At 47.5% G+C, this 16771-nt stretch overlaps 1 protein-coding gene across 1 annotated transcript in view; it reads left to right on the top strand.

Moving 5' to 3' along the window:
* Nucleotides 1-211: 211 nt before the first annotated feature.
* The window catches only part of P3H2 (prolyl 3-hydroxylase 2), a 68572-nt gene continuing 52012 nt past the window's right edge, over nt 212-16771 (top strand). The window contains exon 1 of the mRNA XM_032698382.1: nt 212-1058. Within this exon, the coding sequence (XP_032554273.1) occupies nt 606-1058 (453 nt within the window). The 5' untranslated portion in view covers nt 212-605. The remainder of the gene's footprint in view (nt 1059-16771) is intronic.

The raw sequence follows: 16771 nt of genomic DNA, 5'->3' as shown, positions 1-16771 counted from the left end.
GATTCCCGCAGCCGCCGGGGCGAGCGGCGGAGCGGGGATGCTCCGAGCAGCCCCGGCAGCCGGTCGCGCCCCCTCCGCGCCCCCAGCTCGCTGCGGGGGGGCCGGGGCCGGGCCGGCGGCGCGGGCGGGGCGGGCCGGCGGCGCGGGGCCCTTTAAGAGGTGCCGGCGGCGCGGGAGGGCGGCACAGGGCCGGGCGTGCAGGGAGCCACGGGCCCGGTCCGGGCAGAGCCACCGCCGAACCCCGCGCACCGGCCCCGGAACCCGCTGAGCCCAGAGCCGCTGCACCGCGCCCGCCTCCCGCGGACGGACCCCCGAGTCCCCCTACACCGAAATCCATCGCGCGGACCGCACCACACAGAGATCCACTGCTCGGATCCGCGGACCCCACCGGGCGGACTCCACCGCGCGGAACCCCGCATTCCACTACGCCGACATCCACTGCACGGACCCCACTATACAGAGATCCCCAAACCCCACTACAGAGAGATCCCCAGACCCCGCCGGACGGACGGACTCCACCGCGCGGACCCTCCAGCAGCCCCGCCTGCGAACCGCATCGCCCCGAGCCCGGGCGCACGGTGCTCGGAGCCGCCGGTGCGGCGGGCATGGCAGCCGGGGGGAGCCGGCCCTGGGGGTCCCTGCTGCCGCTGCTGCTGCTGCCGCTGCTGCCGGCGGCGGGCGGCGGGTGCGCGGCGGAGGGCGGCCCGCTGGAGCCCTTCGATGCGCTGTACGCCAGCGGGGTGGAGGCGTACTACGGCGGGGACTTCGCGGGCGCGGCGCGGTGCCTGGAGCGGGCGCTGCGCAGCCGGCGGGAGCTGCGGGCGGCGAGGCTGCGGTGCCGGCGGTCGTGCCGCGGGCAGGTGCGGCTGGAGGCGCCGGGCCCGGGGGCCGGCGGGGACCTGCCCTTCTTCGGCTCGGTGCTGCGGCGGGCAGACTGCGTGCGGCGCTGCGAGGAGCCGCGGCTCGGGGCCGCCTCCCGACACCGCGCCGCCGAGGAGGTGCGCGCCGACTTCCAGCGCAGGGTGCCCTACAGCTACCTGCAGCGCGCCTACATCCAGGTAAGGCACCGCCCCGCCCCGTCCCTCCTCACCGCCCTCTCCAAAGGGTTACCCGCGCTTCCATGCTCCCAAACGTCCCACGTGTGCCCCCACTTGCATCTCTCTCAAGCCGCCCAGGTATGGTCCCCCCCCAGCGTTCTCACTGGTGTGTGCGGTCAGTGGTCACGGCCAGTTCCCGAGACACAGCATCCTGGATGACAACGTGGACTCTGTCCAGCTTTGGCTTTCTTGTACTTTTCCTGTTTTGTGTTTGTTTGTTTGTTTTGGGCTGGTTTGTTTGTTTTTGGGAAGGATGTTTTTGTTTGTCTTTTAGTATATAACATTGTGTATTCTGAAAATGATCTGCCTTCAGTTTGCAGAGAAGAGCCCCCAGAAACCCTTTAGTAACCCTCCAATGCCCTCTGCCCCAGAGGTGCTTCCCTTTCAGGCATTTTGAACTGATGCTGTGTTTGAGGAGCTGGGACTGTACGTGAGGCTGGGAGGTATATAACCTCCTGGAATCTGATGTTCATTATCCTCGATGTGATGTGAAATACTTTGTGTAACACTATGCAGTCAGTAGTTTGTAGCCACTGACATCCTGAGTATCATCCTCTTATCCCAGTGACTTCTGCCTTATAGCTGCTACTTTCCCTGAGAGAAATGATGTTATTCTTTAAACTTCTTTGCCAAAAAGAAGGAAAAAAAATAAATAATAATAATAAAAAAAGCAACCCCCCACCAACCCACACTAGGATAGTTAATGGTATTTTTATTATTCATTCAAGATTTGTGCTCTGTCAAGCCAGCTACCTATACTAAGTCTTCCTGTTCATGACTAGTAAGGACAGAAATTGTGGGAATTTTGTTTCATGCCAAGCTGAATGTTTAAAGCATTTCTGGAACATCTCCCTCTGGATTTCTGCTTTATTTGAGTACATCCATAGCCTTTTAGTTGCTATAGGCAATCTAATACATGAAGACCTGCACAGTGGAGCACAAGAGGGGTGATTCTGCTGAAATCCATTTCCATTTGGAGAGGTAAACATCTGTCCTAGTCAGTGCAAGTGCTTGTGGTGCAGTGCCTACACAGCAATACATCAAGGAGACAAATCATCAGCTATTGCATTCTGAAACCTTTTGGAAATTCATAGCTACATTGCTTTTTCTGTACTTCCTTTTCTGACATTGCCTTAATGTCAATTTTACAACTCAAAGACTAGAACTGCATTGGCTTAAAATCTAGTGTTCACGTGCTGCATAGAGTTCCTGAAAGAAATCCTAGGAGTGAACTGGAACTGTATCTTGGCTTGTGTGCAATGCCAGTGAAGCTGACAGAATTCTCCTGCAGTCCTCACCATGAAAGATGCTCTATGTAATGTCAGCATCTGTGGTAAGTGACACTAAATTTGTCATGCTAAAAAATTAAGTGATTTCTTATCTTGATTTCAAAACCTTTTCCATACTCACTGATGTCAAACTCATTGAAAAGCTTTCCTCTGAATTAGGGAATAGGGTTTTTGTCTCCCACTTCAGTAAAATTGATTTACTGAACCCCAGTGGATTTTGGGGTGTGGGGTGTTCTTGCATTAGAGTTTATGCATTTATGCTCTTATGCTGAGAGTATTTTCCTCAATAACCGAGGTTATTTTCCTCATTTAAGATTGCATTCTAAGCTTATCAAAGCAACGTGTTGAAAGCAACTCTTTAAAAATTTATTTTATGTGTGACTCATCTTAATTTGCTTTTGCAACATCTGGAGACTTCCATATGTATGCTAACGCTGATTTTACTGCTCTCTGATGGAGTAGTGGATGTTCTTGTTCTCTGCATGGCTGTCCAGGTGTCAAGCACTGTAGCCAAGGGAAGGTACTTTTTGACTAGACCTGTTCACATTTTTAGTACCATTTTCTTTAACCCTTTCTGATGCTCTTGGGTTTTTTAAGCAGCACTCCAATCAGCTTTGTTCCGCAGGGCAACCCCCAGTGATTTGTCCACATCCTCACCTTGCTGCTGCCTGTACCTGAGCTCTGCTCCCAGGATTGCGCTTTTGCTCTGGCTCAGCAAGTCTGTGCACAGAAGAAAATGCCCCACATCGGATTTGCCTGCACTTGCACAAAACATGAGGTCTGACGTCTAGCCCTTACATACACTCGGATGTGAACCATACCCTCGTGCCAAGGCTGAGTGCCAAGGCTTTGGTATGTTCCCTGAGGGTTGGGATGCACCCGCTCCGCACCCTCTGGGTAGACCTTGGCTGCAGCATCTGCTTGCCATTTTGTCTGAGAAGGGGAGCTGCAAAGCAAGGCTTGTGCACAATCCCCCTGCCTTGCTGTGGGTGTGTTGGCAGGCTGCACAGCTCCAGGGGTGGCCATTTGACCCTCGTGTTTTGCTCCTTGAAACCAAAAAGAAAATGGGATGAGGTTAAACACTCTGCTGCGTGTTCTGTCCAGCTCCTCCCCGGGCTTCGTGGGGAGGCCGGGGTGCCAGGCACTTGCACAAGGTGCTGGACGGATGGCAGGGTTTGGTGCCATTTGTGGCTTGAGAGAAGAGGAGCAGCCTGGAATGTGCTTCCCCCCTCCCACTCCCGCAGACCTCATGCTTGTTTGTTTCTCAGGAGGGGAGAAACACATCAGGAGGGAGTGACAGAGCAAGGAAAAGATGAAAAAAAATTGAAGGGTTTGGCTCTTTTGCAGTGCTTTGAAAAACTGTGCTGAATATACATGAACTAATCCTTGCAACACTCCTGTGGGGTAGGAAAAGCAAAGACTTTGAGTCCTGCTGGACAGATGCACAGGCCAAACAATGGCCATCACTGCGTGTGCCTCAGCTGTTTTGGGAGCAGGCTTGGGGCTCCCACTGCCTCTGGTCTCTCACTGCAGAGCAAGCACCAGTACAGTCTTGCCCAATTGTGGTGATGTGAATGAGACTCTGCAGTGAATTGGTGGAAAACTGGTGCTAGAATTGGAAGGTTTTGACTTTTTTTGCCGCTTTTTTGGGACTTTTTTTACTGGACTGTGGCAGCAACTCTGCTGGGCTGCACTGCTTCTGCTGCTGAGCAGATGCTCAAGATACTCCTGCACAGAGCACTGTAAAGGGGCAGGGAGGTGATGATTTCTTTAGGTGAAATACCCATGGTATCCTGTAAGAACATGTTCCATCAGCCTCTAAATCTATGTCATCCTATCAGTTCCCTAAATTTATCTTTTTCTCTGTACTTTTCTGAAATAGAAACAGTGGTCTTCTGAAGACGACTTTTCTGTTTCACAGATGTGATCTGTGTGTTTTTGGTGACTCTAGCATGATGTGAGGGGAGACTGTGGTGGACTGCAGGAATGGGACAGTTTGAAAATTCAGCTGGAGGTTTCTATAAGCTTCAGGCTCAGGCCTCTGAGGTTGACTGCAGACTCTACAGAGACTGTAGACAAATTGCATTGAACAAGCAGCCCAAGTCCAAATATGCTTGCAGATCTTATTTGCATCTTCTGAATGTGCATTGTAAGTAGGAAGACTCCTCCTTTTCCTTGGATGTCTGATGCTTTCAGGTAATTGAGAAATTTACTGGGTACAGTTAGCTGAGGCAGTTAGGATGGAATGGGTTTGAGAAGGTGTGGAAACAGAGAAGGAAATGAGAACATGGGATTTAACTCTTGTAAAGTGTGTGGTGGGCTCGATCCCACAGAGGAAAGATCCTTCAGTGGGTTTCTGCTGTCATGTCTGACAGGCAGGACAATTTACTGTATGCTGGTGGCTCTCTGCTGTGTGCTGGCTGCTTGGTCTTTGTCAGTGAAATACCCTCTAGGCTTGGCAGGTGAGTGTGGGGGGATCTCTTTGCCCTCATAAACATTTTTATTAATCACATCCTTCTTGCTTTGCTGCTTTAGTCATCTTGTTTCTGTTAAAACCTAGCCTGAAGGCCATGATGTTTCTAACCTTCCTTTTTGGAGCTTTTCTAGCTCTGAGAGTGAGTGGAGGGGGGAAGAAATGTATGCAGTGTACACTATGACAGCATTTGCTGCTGTGAGCTGCTGACTCAGTAGCCGTGTTGGAGCTTGCTGTGGATGGTCTGCCATGAACCCTGTGACAGAACATTACTTCCAGTCCCTGGTCTAGCTCCTGCAAGTCAGCTTGGTCCAAAAATAACAAGCAACTTGGAAAAGTTGATCACTGTATCAACTGCAAACGCGTGTCTTGTGTCTCTTCTACCCTACTAGCCCTTTCCTCGAAGTCTCTTTCCTTTGTCTCATCCTATTCCCAGCCACAGAATTCCCTGGCCTCTTTGCTGGGTTGCTATAGTCCATTTTAATTTTCTTCTTTGTATATTGATGTGCTGTTACTGAGCACTTCCTCCCATTTTGTAAATACTGCCTTGCAATGGTCTTGTCTTCCCACTTGCCTGCATGCCCTGTTGCACATCAGTGAAGCATGGCAGGAATTGTATGTATGTAGGCTGTAACCACCAGCCTTGGATCTAGATGAGAAAAAGCCTTTTAGTCTGTGCTTGGGTTTAAAACAATAAATAAAACAAGTCCCCAGCATGTCAGACATTGCTCCTCTCTTAGTAATGTCAGACTGTAGGTGGAGCAAAAGGGGCAAGAGTCTGACTATATCTGGCTTATTCAGTCTTTGGCTTGAATTCCCCCCCTTGTCGTATCTGAGATGTTCTTCAGTTCTGTTATCATCATGATTTCATGCATTTCAAGCATAAAACAATAATGTTTAGGTTTTCCATGTTGTAGGAGAGGCAGTTTATTTGTTCTTTAAAGCTGTTTCTTTTCTAAAGAAAGGTCTTGTTTGGGGAGAACTTCCACTTTTATCTTCTCTGCCGGGTCTTTCACGCTGCAGCTGATGGGGCACTGCTGGGAGCATGTCCTTGGGTCACACTGTGCTGTCCTGCCACCCACACCACCAAGATTTCTGAAATGCAACACAGACACAATAATGGCTTGATAAAAGACCATAGGAGAGAAACGAAAGAAATGGAGTGGGAGCCCAAACGTCAGAAACCCCTGTGGTATAGATCATTGCCTGACTCCAGTTCTGTCTTTGAAAACTCCCTATTTATGAGAATCCAAACCCAAGGGAGGAGACTTCTGTATGTAAACCTGGGCCTCTAACCATTCCAGACTGATCCTTCTGTCCTCTGCCAGTGCTCACATAAGTCTCACCACCATCCCTGCTTTGGTGTCTGAACAGCTGTAGCAACCCTTGGGATGGTTGTTAAGACACCTCCATCAAATTCTTTCCACCTCAAGTAACTACTCACTGCTGCCCATCTCTGTGCTGTTTCAAAGGGCCAGAGTCCTTTATCTCTATGACACATGTCTCAATAGCCTGCCTAATGATTGTGGAGTAACTCTGGATTCACACCAATGTAGTTGCTTAGGGAATTTGGTTTGTTTCACTCAAGGACTGATATTTTCCATGAATGTTTTGTTCAGTTTTCCTTCATGCCATAATAATGCATGGACTTAAGCAGATAATAGGGTTCTGTCCTGGGGCGAGCCACAGCCTTTGGGGGAAATGTGGTGGTTTCACTTGCAGCATCTCGTTGGTAATGGCACAGGATAATGTGTAAAACCTCTTACTTTTTAAAAGTCTTTCTTAAAGTCTCTGAAAGGGGAGCAGCCTACTCAGGCTGTTTCTCACCAAAGCCACACCACCTGTCCTGCAAGGTCTGCCCAGGAGTTGGCCTTGTTTTCGTAGGCCTTATATGACACATCCCAGACAGAGACCTATAGTAAAACAGTCAGGCAATCATTATTATTTGTATTATTATCATTAGTGGTGTTTATTTATCTTCAATCTTGAGAAGTAGTATTACTCAGATAAATACATAGATCCCAGAATTAATCTCTTGGAATGTCTCTTTATTTAGATATTCCAAGAGAGCATTCTTAGTCCTCAGCAGAGGGTAAATGTTAGTGCTCAGAAAGTTAAAATTATGTAGACAAAAATAAACTCAGTTTATGGGAGGAAAACTCTGAATCTTGATGGTTGGGTCAGTGTCCTAGGTTTAGAACAGGATATTTAGTCTTGCCCTAAACCCAGGATAGTGACCCTGTTCCTGTTGTTGCTGATCACTTCAAATGAAATGTTTCTAAAATGTTTTGGGTTGAAAGTATTATCAGAGAGGGAAAGAGGTGACCCAGTGGTTCAATACTGCCGTTAGCAAATTCAGACTAGGCACATGTTTTTGTGGTGAGGGTGTCACTGTCTTCATGGGAGACTTAGTCTTGACTTTTTGGACTTGACTCTGGGCTGGTGCTGTACTGAAAGTTAGATGGCTGTAGTGACTTTCTGATGGTTTTTTGTTTTGTTTTTCTGGTGGATTTTTCCTTCTTTTTTTTTTTTTTTTTTTTTTTGATAGAGCAAATCCAGAGCAAAACTAAGGTGTTTGCAGTTTGCCACATCATTTCAACTGATAGTAAATTAACACAGCTCTGCTCAATAAATCAGGACACAGTCAGTTAGTACAAACTTGTCCTAGGCCCACTAAGCTCATTTCATACAGCCTAGTAATCAGCCATTTGATAGCCAGGGCTACTTCCCGTGTCTTGCCGAATTCCTCTTTCTCACCTCATAGCTATGCAGTCATGCCAGGGCTTCAAAATACACTTGCAGCAGGTTCCAGACTGTAATAATTCTCAGTCTTTTGGAGAAAATAAGGTAGACCTGGATTCCTCCTTATTTCTTGGCAATCCCTGATGACGTGGCTTAGATGATGGACGAGACAGGTGTGACTCACATGGTTTCAGTGGATCTTTTGAGACCTTAATCTAAAGGCCTCCCAGTGCATGAGCTAAGTTATATCTCAACCGGAGCAAAACTGGGCAGCAACAGTGCAGGAGAGCCCAGACTCCTGCTGCTAGGCTGTAACCTGGGAACCTGCCCCTTCCCTGTTCTTTTATCTCCTTAGTTTCTTGTGGTTTTTGCACCGTCTTCTACTGGCTGCTCCTTGGTGTGCTGGGATGTGTTAAATGACTTTTTGTGCTGCCTGTTAAATCTCATCCATACGTCCTAGCAAGCTCTGCTCTGGCTTCTGCGGAGTCCTTTTGTTGTCCTTGGCCTGAGGAATAACTAACGGCAGCCGATAATGAACTGCATGTGAATGAGCAGTGCAATTTAGCCCTGCTGAGCAAACTTATGCCCAGTACTCTCTAGTTGTGCCTGAGGTTTCAACAAGGATTATTCCAATTTCCTTGTACAACTGGTGATTTCATCGTGGATGGCGTGGGCAGTAATGAGATACCATCATGTCAGTAGCTGAGCTGACTCCTGCCAAACTCCTGAGCATTGCTGGAGCCTTGCTAGCAGGACTCTGGGCTCAAAGCAGTGCTGGATGTCTGGAGCAAGGAATTGAGGGGTTATTTATCTTTTTTTTTTTTTTTTTCCTTTGGAGGTGGTATGAATTAGTCATTGTGATTGGGTTCGTTCCCAAGGAGTAGGAACCCCTGTACTCTGCACATGGCATGTTTCCATGTGTGTAGTCTGGACTGAGGCCAGGCTGAGCTTGGATAAATCGATGTGAACCCAGAGTGACCCAGCTGAGGGCTGTGGAGTTTCTCTGCCTTAACACTGGGGAAAACTGAGATCAGGGCTTGGCCTATGCTTTTTAACAGTAATGGATGGCAGGAAGGAGGGTGCGAAAGTTCCCTGGATGCTTTTGTTTCCAACCAATGTATCAGCAATAAGGTATTGACATTTTTATTTCTTGGCCATGAGCTGGTGATTACTAATGAAGGCAGGGGGTCTGTCTGTGGGTGGGTTCAGGCAGCAAAGAGCTGTTCCTCATCAGTCTGTACCTCCCAACCAGTCCTTCTTTCCATGACAACTGGTCAGTTAAACAGACCCTCCAGGGCTGACGTCAAGGGTCAGGGATTTGGCCACCAAATAATTATAGCAACAAAAATAGCATCTTTTCCACACCCCTTCCTTCCCACATGCTCCTGCTGAATCCCGACTCATAAATGTCCTTATTTTTTTTTTCTTTTTTGGATGGAAAGCAAAGCCCACATGTATTAGCTGGAACATATGGCAGGGTTTGGCTGCAGCCCATCAGTTGTGAAGGCCAAATACTCACTTGTAGCTTCTTGTTCACTAAAAAAAAAAAAAAAAAGAGGAGAAAAACACGTTCTTTCAGGGTTGGATGAAAGGCTGGGTCTGTGCTAGTGCTGAGATGGGAAGCAGATAGGGTGTGGGACAGCACGCCGACAGTGCTGTCGTGACGAGGAACATGTCCCCTCGCAGTGCAGAGGTGACAGGCTGGCCACTGAGAGGTGGCCTGGTGGCAGCGGCCACCTCCCCTTGCTCTAATGCTGGTTCTCAGGTCAGGCAGAGTTCGCAGACAGGCTGCTCAGGAGGCCATCAGCACCACGGGCACAGAGAAGCCAGGAGGTTTTAAATGTGGGTTATCCAAGGGCACGAGAAAACTCTGTAGCACTAAAGGTTTTATCAAGGGTTGAGGGAACATTTGGGAGGTGGCAGAAAACTCCTGAAGGAGAAGAAAATGAAGGAACTTTGTCAGAAGTGGACTGTCTGCCCTACCAGGATGTACCTCTGTCCCAGGAGGTTCACACCAAGGCACTGACATCAGATCTGTGCAGTGAATGGTTTCCCTGAACATGCTGAATGACAGGGGCTCCTGTGGGAGATGTGTTCAGTGCCTGAAAACTGGGATTTAGGTCCAAAGCTAAGCTCATGTTTTTGCCTTTAAAAAAATCTTGTTTCCACTGTATAAGGTGTGGAGTGGTGGCCTTGATCTCACATCATGTCCCTGCAGAAGGATGAGCCTGAGACTATGCTGTATCCAGTCAGAGGTAGGAGCAGTTGAATCCAGAGAGCTTTCTGCCTGGAAAAAAAAAAAAAAAAAGGTAGGCAAATCCTGCCTCAGAGTACTGCAGGTAGGGCACTGCTTAAACCCACAGCTCTTTGAGGTCAGGGCTGAACTCCCAAGGGTGTGATGGGGAGATGTGTTGAAGTTCATAGCCCAGGGCTTTGGGTGCAACTTCCTTTGAAGATGGAGCCAGCAATATCCCTTCCCAAGAAAGATCAGTGTGGTACAGAGAGAAAGAGCTTGGAAAATATCTTTCAAAATATTTGCCGAAGGTGTTGCTGTGACTGCCCAAGGACTGAAGCAGTCTGTTGGTTCTCTTGCTTAGAAAGCTGTTTTCAAAGTAGTTTTTGCCAAGGCACTGCCTGTTCTAAGGCTTATATATATTCTGGGGCATCTGTGACCTGAGTTACTCTGTCTCTTTGGAAGTAGATGAGAAACTGTAAAGTTTCATTCAAATAGTCTGGAAGGAAGAGCACTGACTTGTGGTATGTTGCACTGTTCTGCTGCTGGAAAAGTCTTCCCCATCCAGGGCTGCCAGCCTCATCCAAAGGATCTGTGATTGAAAAAAATATTTTAGTGACAGGGAGGAAAACGTGTTGTGTCTTATCATCCCTATTTTCCTTACTTATGGAACTGTGTAATAGGTGGACTTTTTTATGGATTGGTATTCATAATGATTCACTGAACAAAAAAATTTTATTTTGTTCTTGAGAGTCTTTCTAGAGATAATCTTGGAGACATAGATAAGCGATAAGGGATCGATCTTTTTAAAGGATTTTGTTAAACCTCATTCTGTTTTAAGGAAGTTAGAATTAGCTAAAACTCACTATTTTCAGAGATTTCACTTCACCTGTGTCCCTTTCAGGTGTGTAGCAAAGCATCCTATCTGCTGGGGCTGCTGATCTTTCTGTGTCACAGGGGCTGAGAACAAACAAGAGTTTTCTCACCTGTGGGCAGCACTGATCCTGGGGATGTGTTTGCAGGCTGTTAACCAAGAGTTGTGAGATGCACTGAGCTCCAGAGGTGGGTGAGGAAAGGCTGTTTGTTTAGAGGGACTCATGCTGCTTTGAGAAAGACTTTTATTGCATGGTGGTACAGAGTCCTGATCTCTGCTGCTGAGAGAGGAATTTGGGACAGGGTTTGCTGTAGCCTGAGTGCTCTTAATTACCCTGGTGCACTCAGCACACTGTGCCTAGGCACCTCAGGGTGCTGCTCTGACTGTGGATTCCTACTGGGGACTGTTGGGGAAGCCAGTCACTTCTATTCCCTTTACTTTAAGCATTAATGTCTTTTGGCAGAGGGTGGTTCCCCACATCCCTTGATTGGCAGTGTCGCTCCGTTTTCTGTAATGTAAGTATTGCTTCTTGGTGTCCAGATGCTGGTTGCTCTGCAGCTCCTCTGGAGTTGGCACTCCAGGGTGAGTCACAGACCTGCTGTCTCTTACTGCCCCTTTGGGTTTGTCTCTTCCTCCAGCCAGCTACCTTGGCTCACTAGGGTGCTGCTAATAGAACTTGTTTTCAGATGGAATCGTGCTACAAGGCAGGCAAATAGCAAACAAAACAGCAATGTGGCACTTTAGGAAGCAGCTTGTCCATTGCATGTACCTTCTCTACAGCCCAGGCTGGGCTGCAAGGGTCTGGTAGCCCACTGCAAGCATGTTCTGTGAGGATTGAAAGGGCATCCTCAGGCTCTCACCCCTCTTTTTGCCACACAGCTCCTTCCCCAGGTAATGCCCATGTCTGGGCTGTAATCTCCAGCTGAGTTACAGCTGAAGCCTGGCTCGGACAGGCTTCATGCAGCACTTTGGCCTGTGGGGGGGAGCTGAAGCTGTTGCACCCCTGTCTCCCATCAGCATGATCCTCACCCAGCCACCCTTCCTGCTGCTCGGGTTTGCTCTCCACCACCCAAACTGCCTGAATCTTTCTCATTGTAATCCGAGCATCCCTAGACCAGACTCACCACTGTATCATCATCATCATCATCATCATGGCTAGGCTTCACGAACCAAGATTTGGGAAAGGCTCTATCCACATTTGTTACAAGCACACTGGTGGCTAATGAGGCCAATATGAGATAGACATGTCTGATTGCAAAAGGCACAGCAGAAGGACTCCTTAGGTGGTGTAAAGGGGCAGTTACTATACACAGTGCTTTAATGATGAATTAGTCTCATTTCTGTAGCCTCAGTGACTTGGGTGTAACTAAAGCACAACATAAGACATGAGTGCCTGGTTGGTCCCCAGTGCCCGGGCAGGTAGTTCAAGCCTGGATGATGGGAAGGCTGCAGTGTCAGGAGGCAGGCCTGCAAGGCAGGGGTTTATAGAGGACAAGGCTTGTAGCTCCCTGATTGCCTGGGATGTGCAGGGCAGTTTCAGTTTTGGCAGCTGGACTCTCTAGTGTGGCAGCTGAAGGACTGGGAGTTGAACTATTCTGTGATTCTTTGAATGTTCCTGAACTCGGATCTGAGCTTAACAAAAGGGATTTTCGCATCTTGGGAGACTGATTCCAGCCTGAATTACTGTTTGGGTTGTTCAACAAAACAGTCCATGGAAAATTACTTCTGCACTGTAGCAGAAGGCTTCCCACAGTGGTGCTTTTAACTCCAAATCACTGTTATTTTAATCACTGTGCTTCTGTTTTCCAAATTTATTTTTGGATTCTTGCTGTGAAATCTGGCTAGATTATAGACTCCTATATAAACCATTTTTAGCCTCTAATGTTTTTTGAATCCAACCAGATAGAGAGACCTGAATAACCATTTGTCTGGACTTTTTCTTCGAAAGTTACAGCACTTAAAGCTGTCACTGAGTTGCCAGCAGTCAGTGTGCTCAGTTATCTTGCAAAACACAGTATAGAAACCATACTGTCCTTCATGATGCTTTTGAGGAGTATTGGATAGGCAAGGTTTGCATGGTTCAGGCTTATTATTTACATTCCTGTTCCTTTGCTGTCATTTTACATGGTGGTTGTTACAGTTAAGCTCCTAAGTGGTGGAGCTGTGCTCAGAAAGGGTTCCAGGTCCCTGGGGATCTTCTGTGCTGAGCTTTGGAGTGGCTTTGGTCCTGCAGCCAGCCTGTGCTGAATAACACAGTCCCTCTAAGTAGGATTGACAGTTGAGCTTTTGCATGCTTTAGATGTGTGTCACAGGCTCTTCTCAGTTCAGATATGCATGGAGCTGGGGTGATGAACAAGAAAACCCTCCTGGTGTTTGCCTGTGCTCCAAACCTGAGATGGGAGGGAGTGCTTAGGTGTAAGAGCCAGCAAAGCTTAGCCCCCTGAGTAAGGGATTATTTCACTGGGGTAAGAATGTACTTAAGTCTAGAAAGGACTGTCTTTGGGAAGTGATCAGGATTACTGTGCCGAGTGAAGCAGAGTGCTTGTGTATCTATCAGTGCTTTGAAGTGCCATGGTACAGCTGGGTCAGTAGTGCATTATATGAACTACTTTACTGTCCATCTTATTTAAGCTACTTAATGCCAACTTTGGATGTTATTTTCTGCTATGGAGGGAGAAGAGCTAAGCTCAGACAGCTGAGAGCTCAACCATGTTTAATTTTGCAAAACTGCAGTAGATTTAGTCTATACTCTCTCCTTTATGTGTCTGCAGGCTTTGTCCTCTGCTCTTATCTACAGTTAGTGATTTAGTAGTCCTGAGCACAGAGAACTAGATCTGCATTTGCTTAGCATTAGGAGTCATAGAGCAGCACTCAGCTATCTCTTGGTTCAGAGTCAGGATGCTGCTCATGCAAGCAGAGGCTTTGTCCCAGCAGGGGCTGGTGACAGCAGAAGGATGTCAGTGCTGGGGAATTTCAGATAGAGATAAGTACCAAAGGCTGCTGAAAATAGCAGGGTTTGAAGCCTCCTGTGTTGCACGCTTTGTTCTTGGTCCATGCCGAGGACAACGGCTCTGACTGCTGGACTGCGCTGTAAGTTGGTGATGGATTTAACAGTGTCCTCACAGGTGTCTGGATTTGAGATCTGGTGATATTAGCAATAAAACTTGCAGTTTTATGCTGTGTAATGGCACAGCAGTGTCTGTCCTTTAATCTGAAAGCGCTGAGGTGGAGGTTATTGGATAAATGGAAGGGAGCATAACACAACTTATGCAGAAAGAAAAAGAGCTGAATTGGTACCTGTACTTCCAGTGGACTGACTTATATCTGTTCTAATGATTCAGCTTGATGCCTGATGACTTACTAAAGCACAACTGCATTGTGCATTGAACCATGTATGTTGAATCCAGCGTGCTGGGTTTGCATTCTGCACAGTGCTCAGATGTGACCTGGCAGACCTCATGCTTATGCACAGCAACTGCCTGATAGTCCCAACTGTGTTTTATTTGGGAGTGTGTGACCCGGACACCAGCAACAGTCCATGAGGCAGGACTGGCATAGCTGGGTTTGCTCCAGCCCAGCAGTCCATTCCCTGATTTGCCCATCTGTGGAATGAGTTTGATGTGCAGTAATTACATACCAGGCACTCGGCATTGTAAGACATAACCGACATCACATGTTTGGAGAATGTCAGATGCGCTGCATGATGTCTGTGCACTGTGAGTGAGCTCCAAGGGGAACAGCACACATAAACAGTAGCAGATTAATTAAAGATGTCCTGTGCTGCAAAAGGCCAATTAAGGAGCGGTTTGCTTAGAGTCAGTAGTGCTGCCTGGCTTATTAGCAGAGCATGAGCTAACTGTCCTCTCAGTGGAGATGGTTGTACAGCAGTGTGAACTCTCACAACTGTCCTGTGTATGTATGAAAGAGGAGATGTGTCAGCCATGCAGGTCCAGGACAGGTCAGCTTCTGACACGACCCCTTGTTAAAGCTCCTTTGCAGGCAGCAGTGCAGTGTCTGTGTTACAGCAGTGCAGGACTCCATACAGCAGATGTTTGCAGTCAGGTGTTCCTTACTACCTTTGTAGAGATCGTTTTGACTTTGGGACCTTCAGTATATTTTATTCCAGACGTTCTTCCCAGAGCTACTGCTACTACTGTTTAAAGGGCCCTCAAAACCTGATGATATCCCTGGAATCTGGGGAAAATTGAGCATTTCACATGAGTGGGAGTCCTAAATCATTACCAGGCTGCAGTATAATGGTTTTCCTTTGGGCCTTAAAAGCCTGATAGGATCATTGTAGGAAATGTGACTCAAGGGTTTTCTTTGGAGTGCTTCCTGAGTTACAAACATTTTCTGGTTGGGACCTGGGCTGAATCTAGAAAGCCAGCTGCCTTGTCCAGAGGCAACAGCTTTCATTTCACAGAGCAGGACACATCTGGCCAAGGATGAAGGGTCAAGTGGGGATCTTCAATGTCCTAAACACAATCCCATCCCTCTGTCACATCACCACTCCATGCCATAAATCCCATTCTATAGCACACCATAAATTTCCCTGGCAATCTGCTCTGCTCACCTCCTTATTTCCTTCTGCTGAACCTCATCAGCAAACCCCCTGCAATCAAAACAAGCTACTTACTGCAGGGAAAGTCAGACCCATCCTTACAGCCTAGCCAGCAACGGGGCTGAGCAGGGCTGACAGCTCATCCTGTCTCAGCTGTGCTGCTTGAGGAGAGTCTCTGAGAGGGACTGTCCCTTTGCATCAAGAATTTATCTATTTTTCATATTGCTTTGCTTTAAGAGAAAAAAATCAGTCCTGGGAAAATAATTATTTCATCATCCACTGAGATTTTTTTTTTTTTTTTTAAAGTTGATATTCTGCCTAATTCCAAATCCGTGAAGTGAACTGAAATTTCAGCTCTGGAGCATGTTTCAGTTTGTCTTCCAGCCATGGGAGAGTCAAAAGAGAAGTGTAAGTGAGAGAAGAGTGGGGCAGGGAACAGAAACAGCAGAGGGATCAGGGGAAGCGAGTCACAGCATCAAATGTGTTTGTTAGACTCCTGTGCCAAACTGGAGGAGGTCACAGGGACGCTGTCATGCTGCAGGGCACTTGCCTGTAGCAAGTTTTGAGGAGGATGAGTAGTAAAGGATTTGGTTTGTTTTGAAAGGGGGAACTTGCCAAAAGGAAGGTTTTGAACTTCTTTCTGCAGAAAACTGAAGGAGGAGTTCGTGCTGGGACTGAAGCAGCCAGGCAGGCTCCACTGAGGCTGAAAAAAGAGGGAGCTGATGGTAATATCTTGCAGGGTGTCGACCCTGCACACAGCAAACAGCTGTTGTTTATGTCTCTCAACTTGTCAGGTATCTTGTCTGTGTCATGGTTTTGAAGGCTGTATAGCTTTGCTTCCACCCCTAAAGCCTGTGTGCCACTATCTGGCAAAGCCAGCACTGTCACACAGGGGATTTGTTCTTTCCTTAGGAGGGACTCATCCTCCAGGCCACATGATCAGAGCGGCTCTCAGGTAGTGTGTGTCAGGTTTTCACATCACTGAAACATGTCCAAAATTGGCCTTTTTTTTTTTTCTAGATCCCACTAAAAGATTTCATATTTACAATATAATTGGTCTACAGCAGCAAGCATAGACACATTTCTGAACTACAGTGACACAGATTGCTACAGAAGAAAATTCACAGTGGAGCTGACTGGTGTTTTGATGGGCCCCAGGTTAGCAATTGGGAGTGTCTTAGCCTGTCCATAAACACCTTTTCTACTACAAAGTAAGGATTTCCAGGAGCTTTTGGCCTTTGCTTTAGCAAAAGGGATACACTTACCTGGCACAGGATGCAGTACCCCAGACTGTGCTTTATCTGAGACATACGTCTTTGTATCCAATTACACAAGTGTTAGTGCATTAAACTGCTGTGTGATATCTTCCACAGAGCTGTGCAGGGAGGCTTGTAAATTTGGAATATCTTGGAGCTTGCTTGTGCCTACACACCCGTGTGCACTCATGGGTGCAGAGCTTTAGGAATGAGTATAACAGTTGTATTCTTTGAATCCTTCATAGT

Source organism: Chiroxiphia lanceolata, chromosome 10 (genome assembly GCF_009829145.1).
Source record: "Chiroxiphia lanceolata isolate bChiLan1 chromosome 10, bChiLan1.pri, whole genome shotgun sequence".
NCBI lineage: Eukaryota > Metazoa > Chordata > Aves > Passeriformes > Pipridae > Chiroxiphia > Chiroxiphia lanceolata.
The sequence above is the reverse complement of the archived record's forward strand: the minus strand, read 5'-3'. Positions and strand labels throughout refer to the sequence as shown.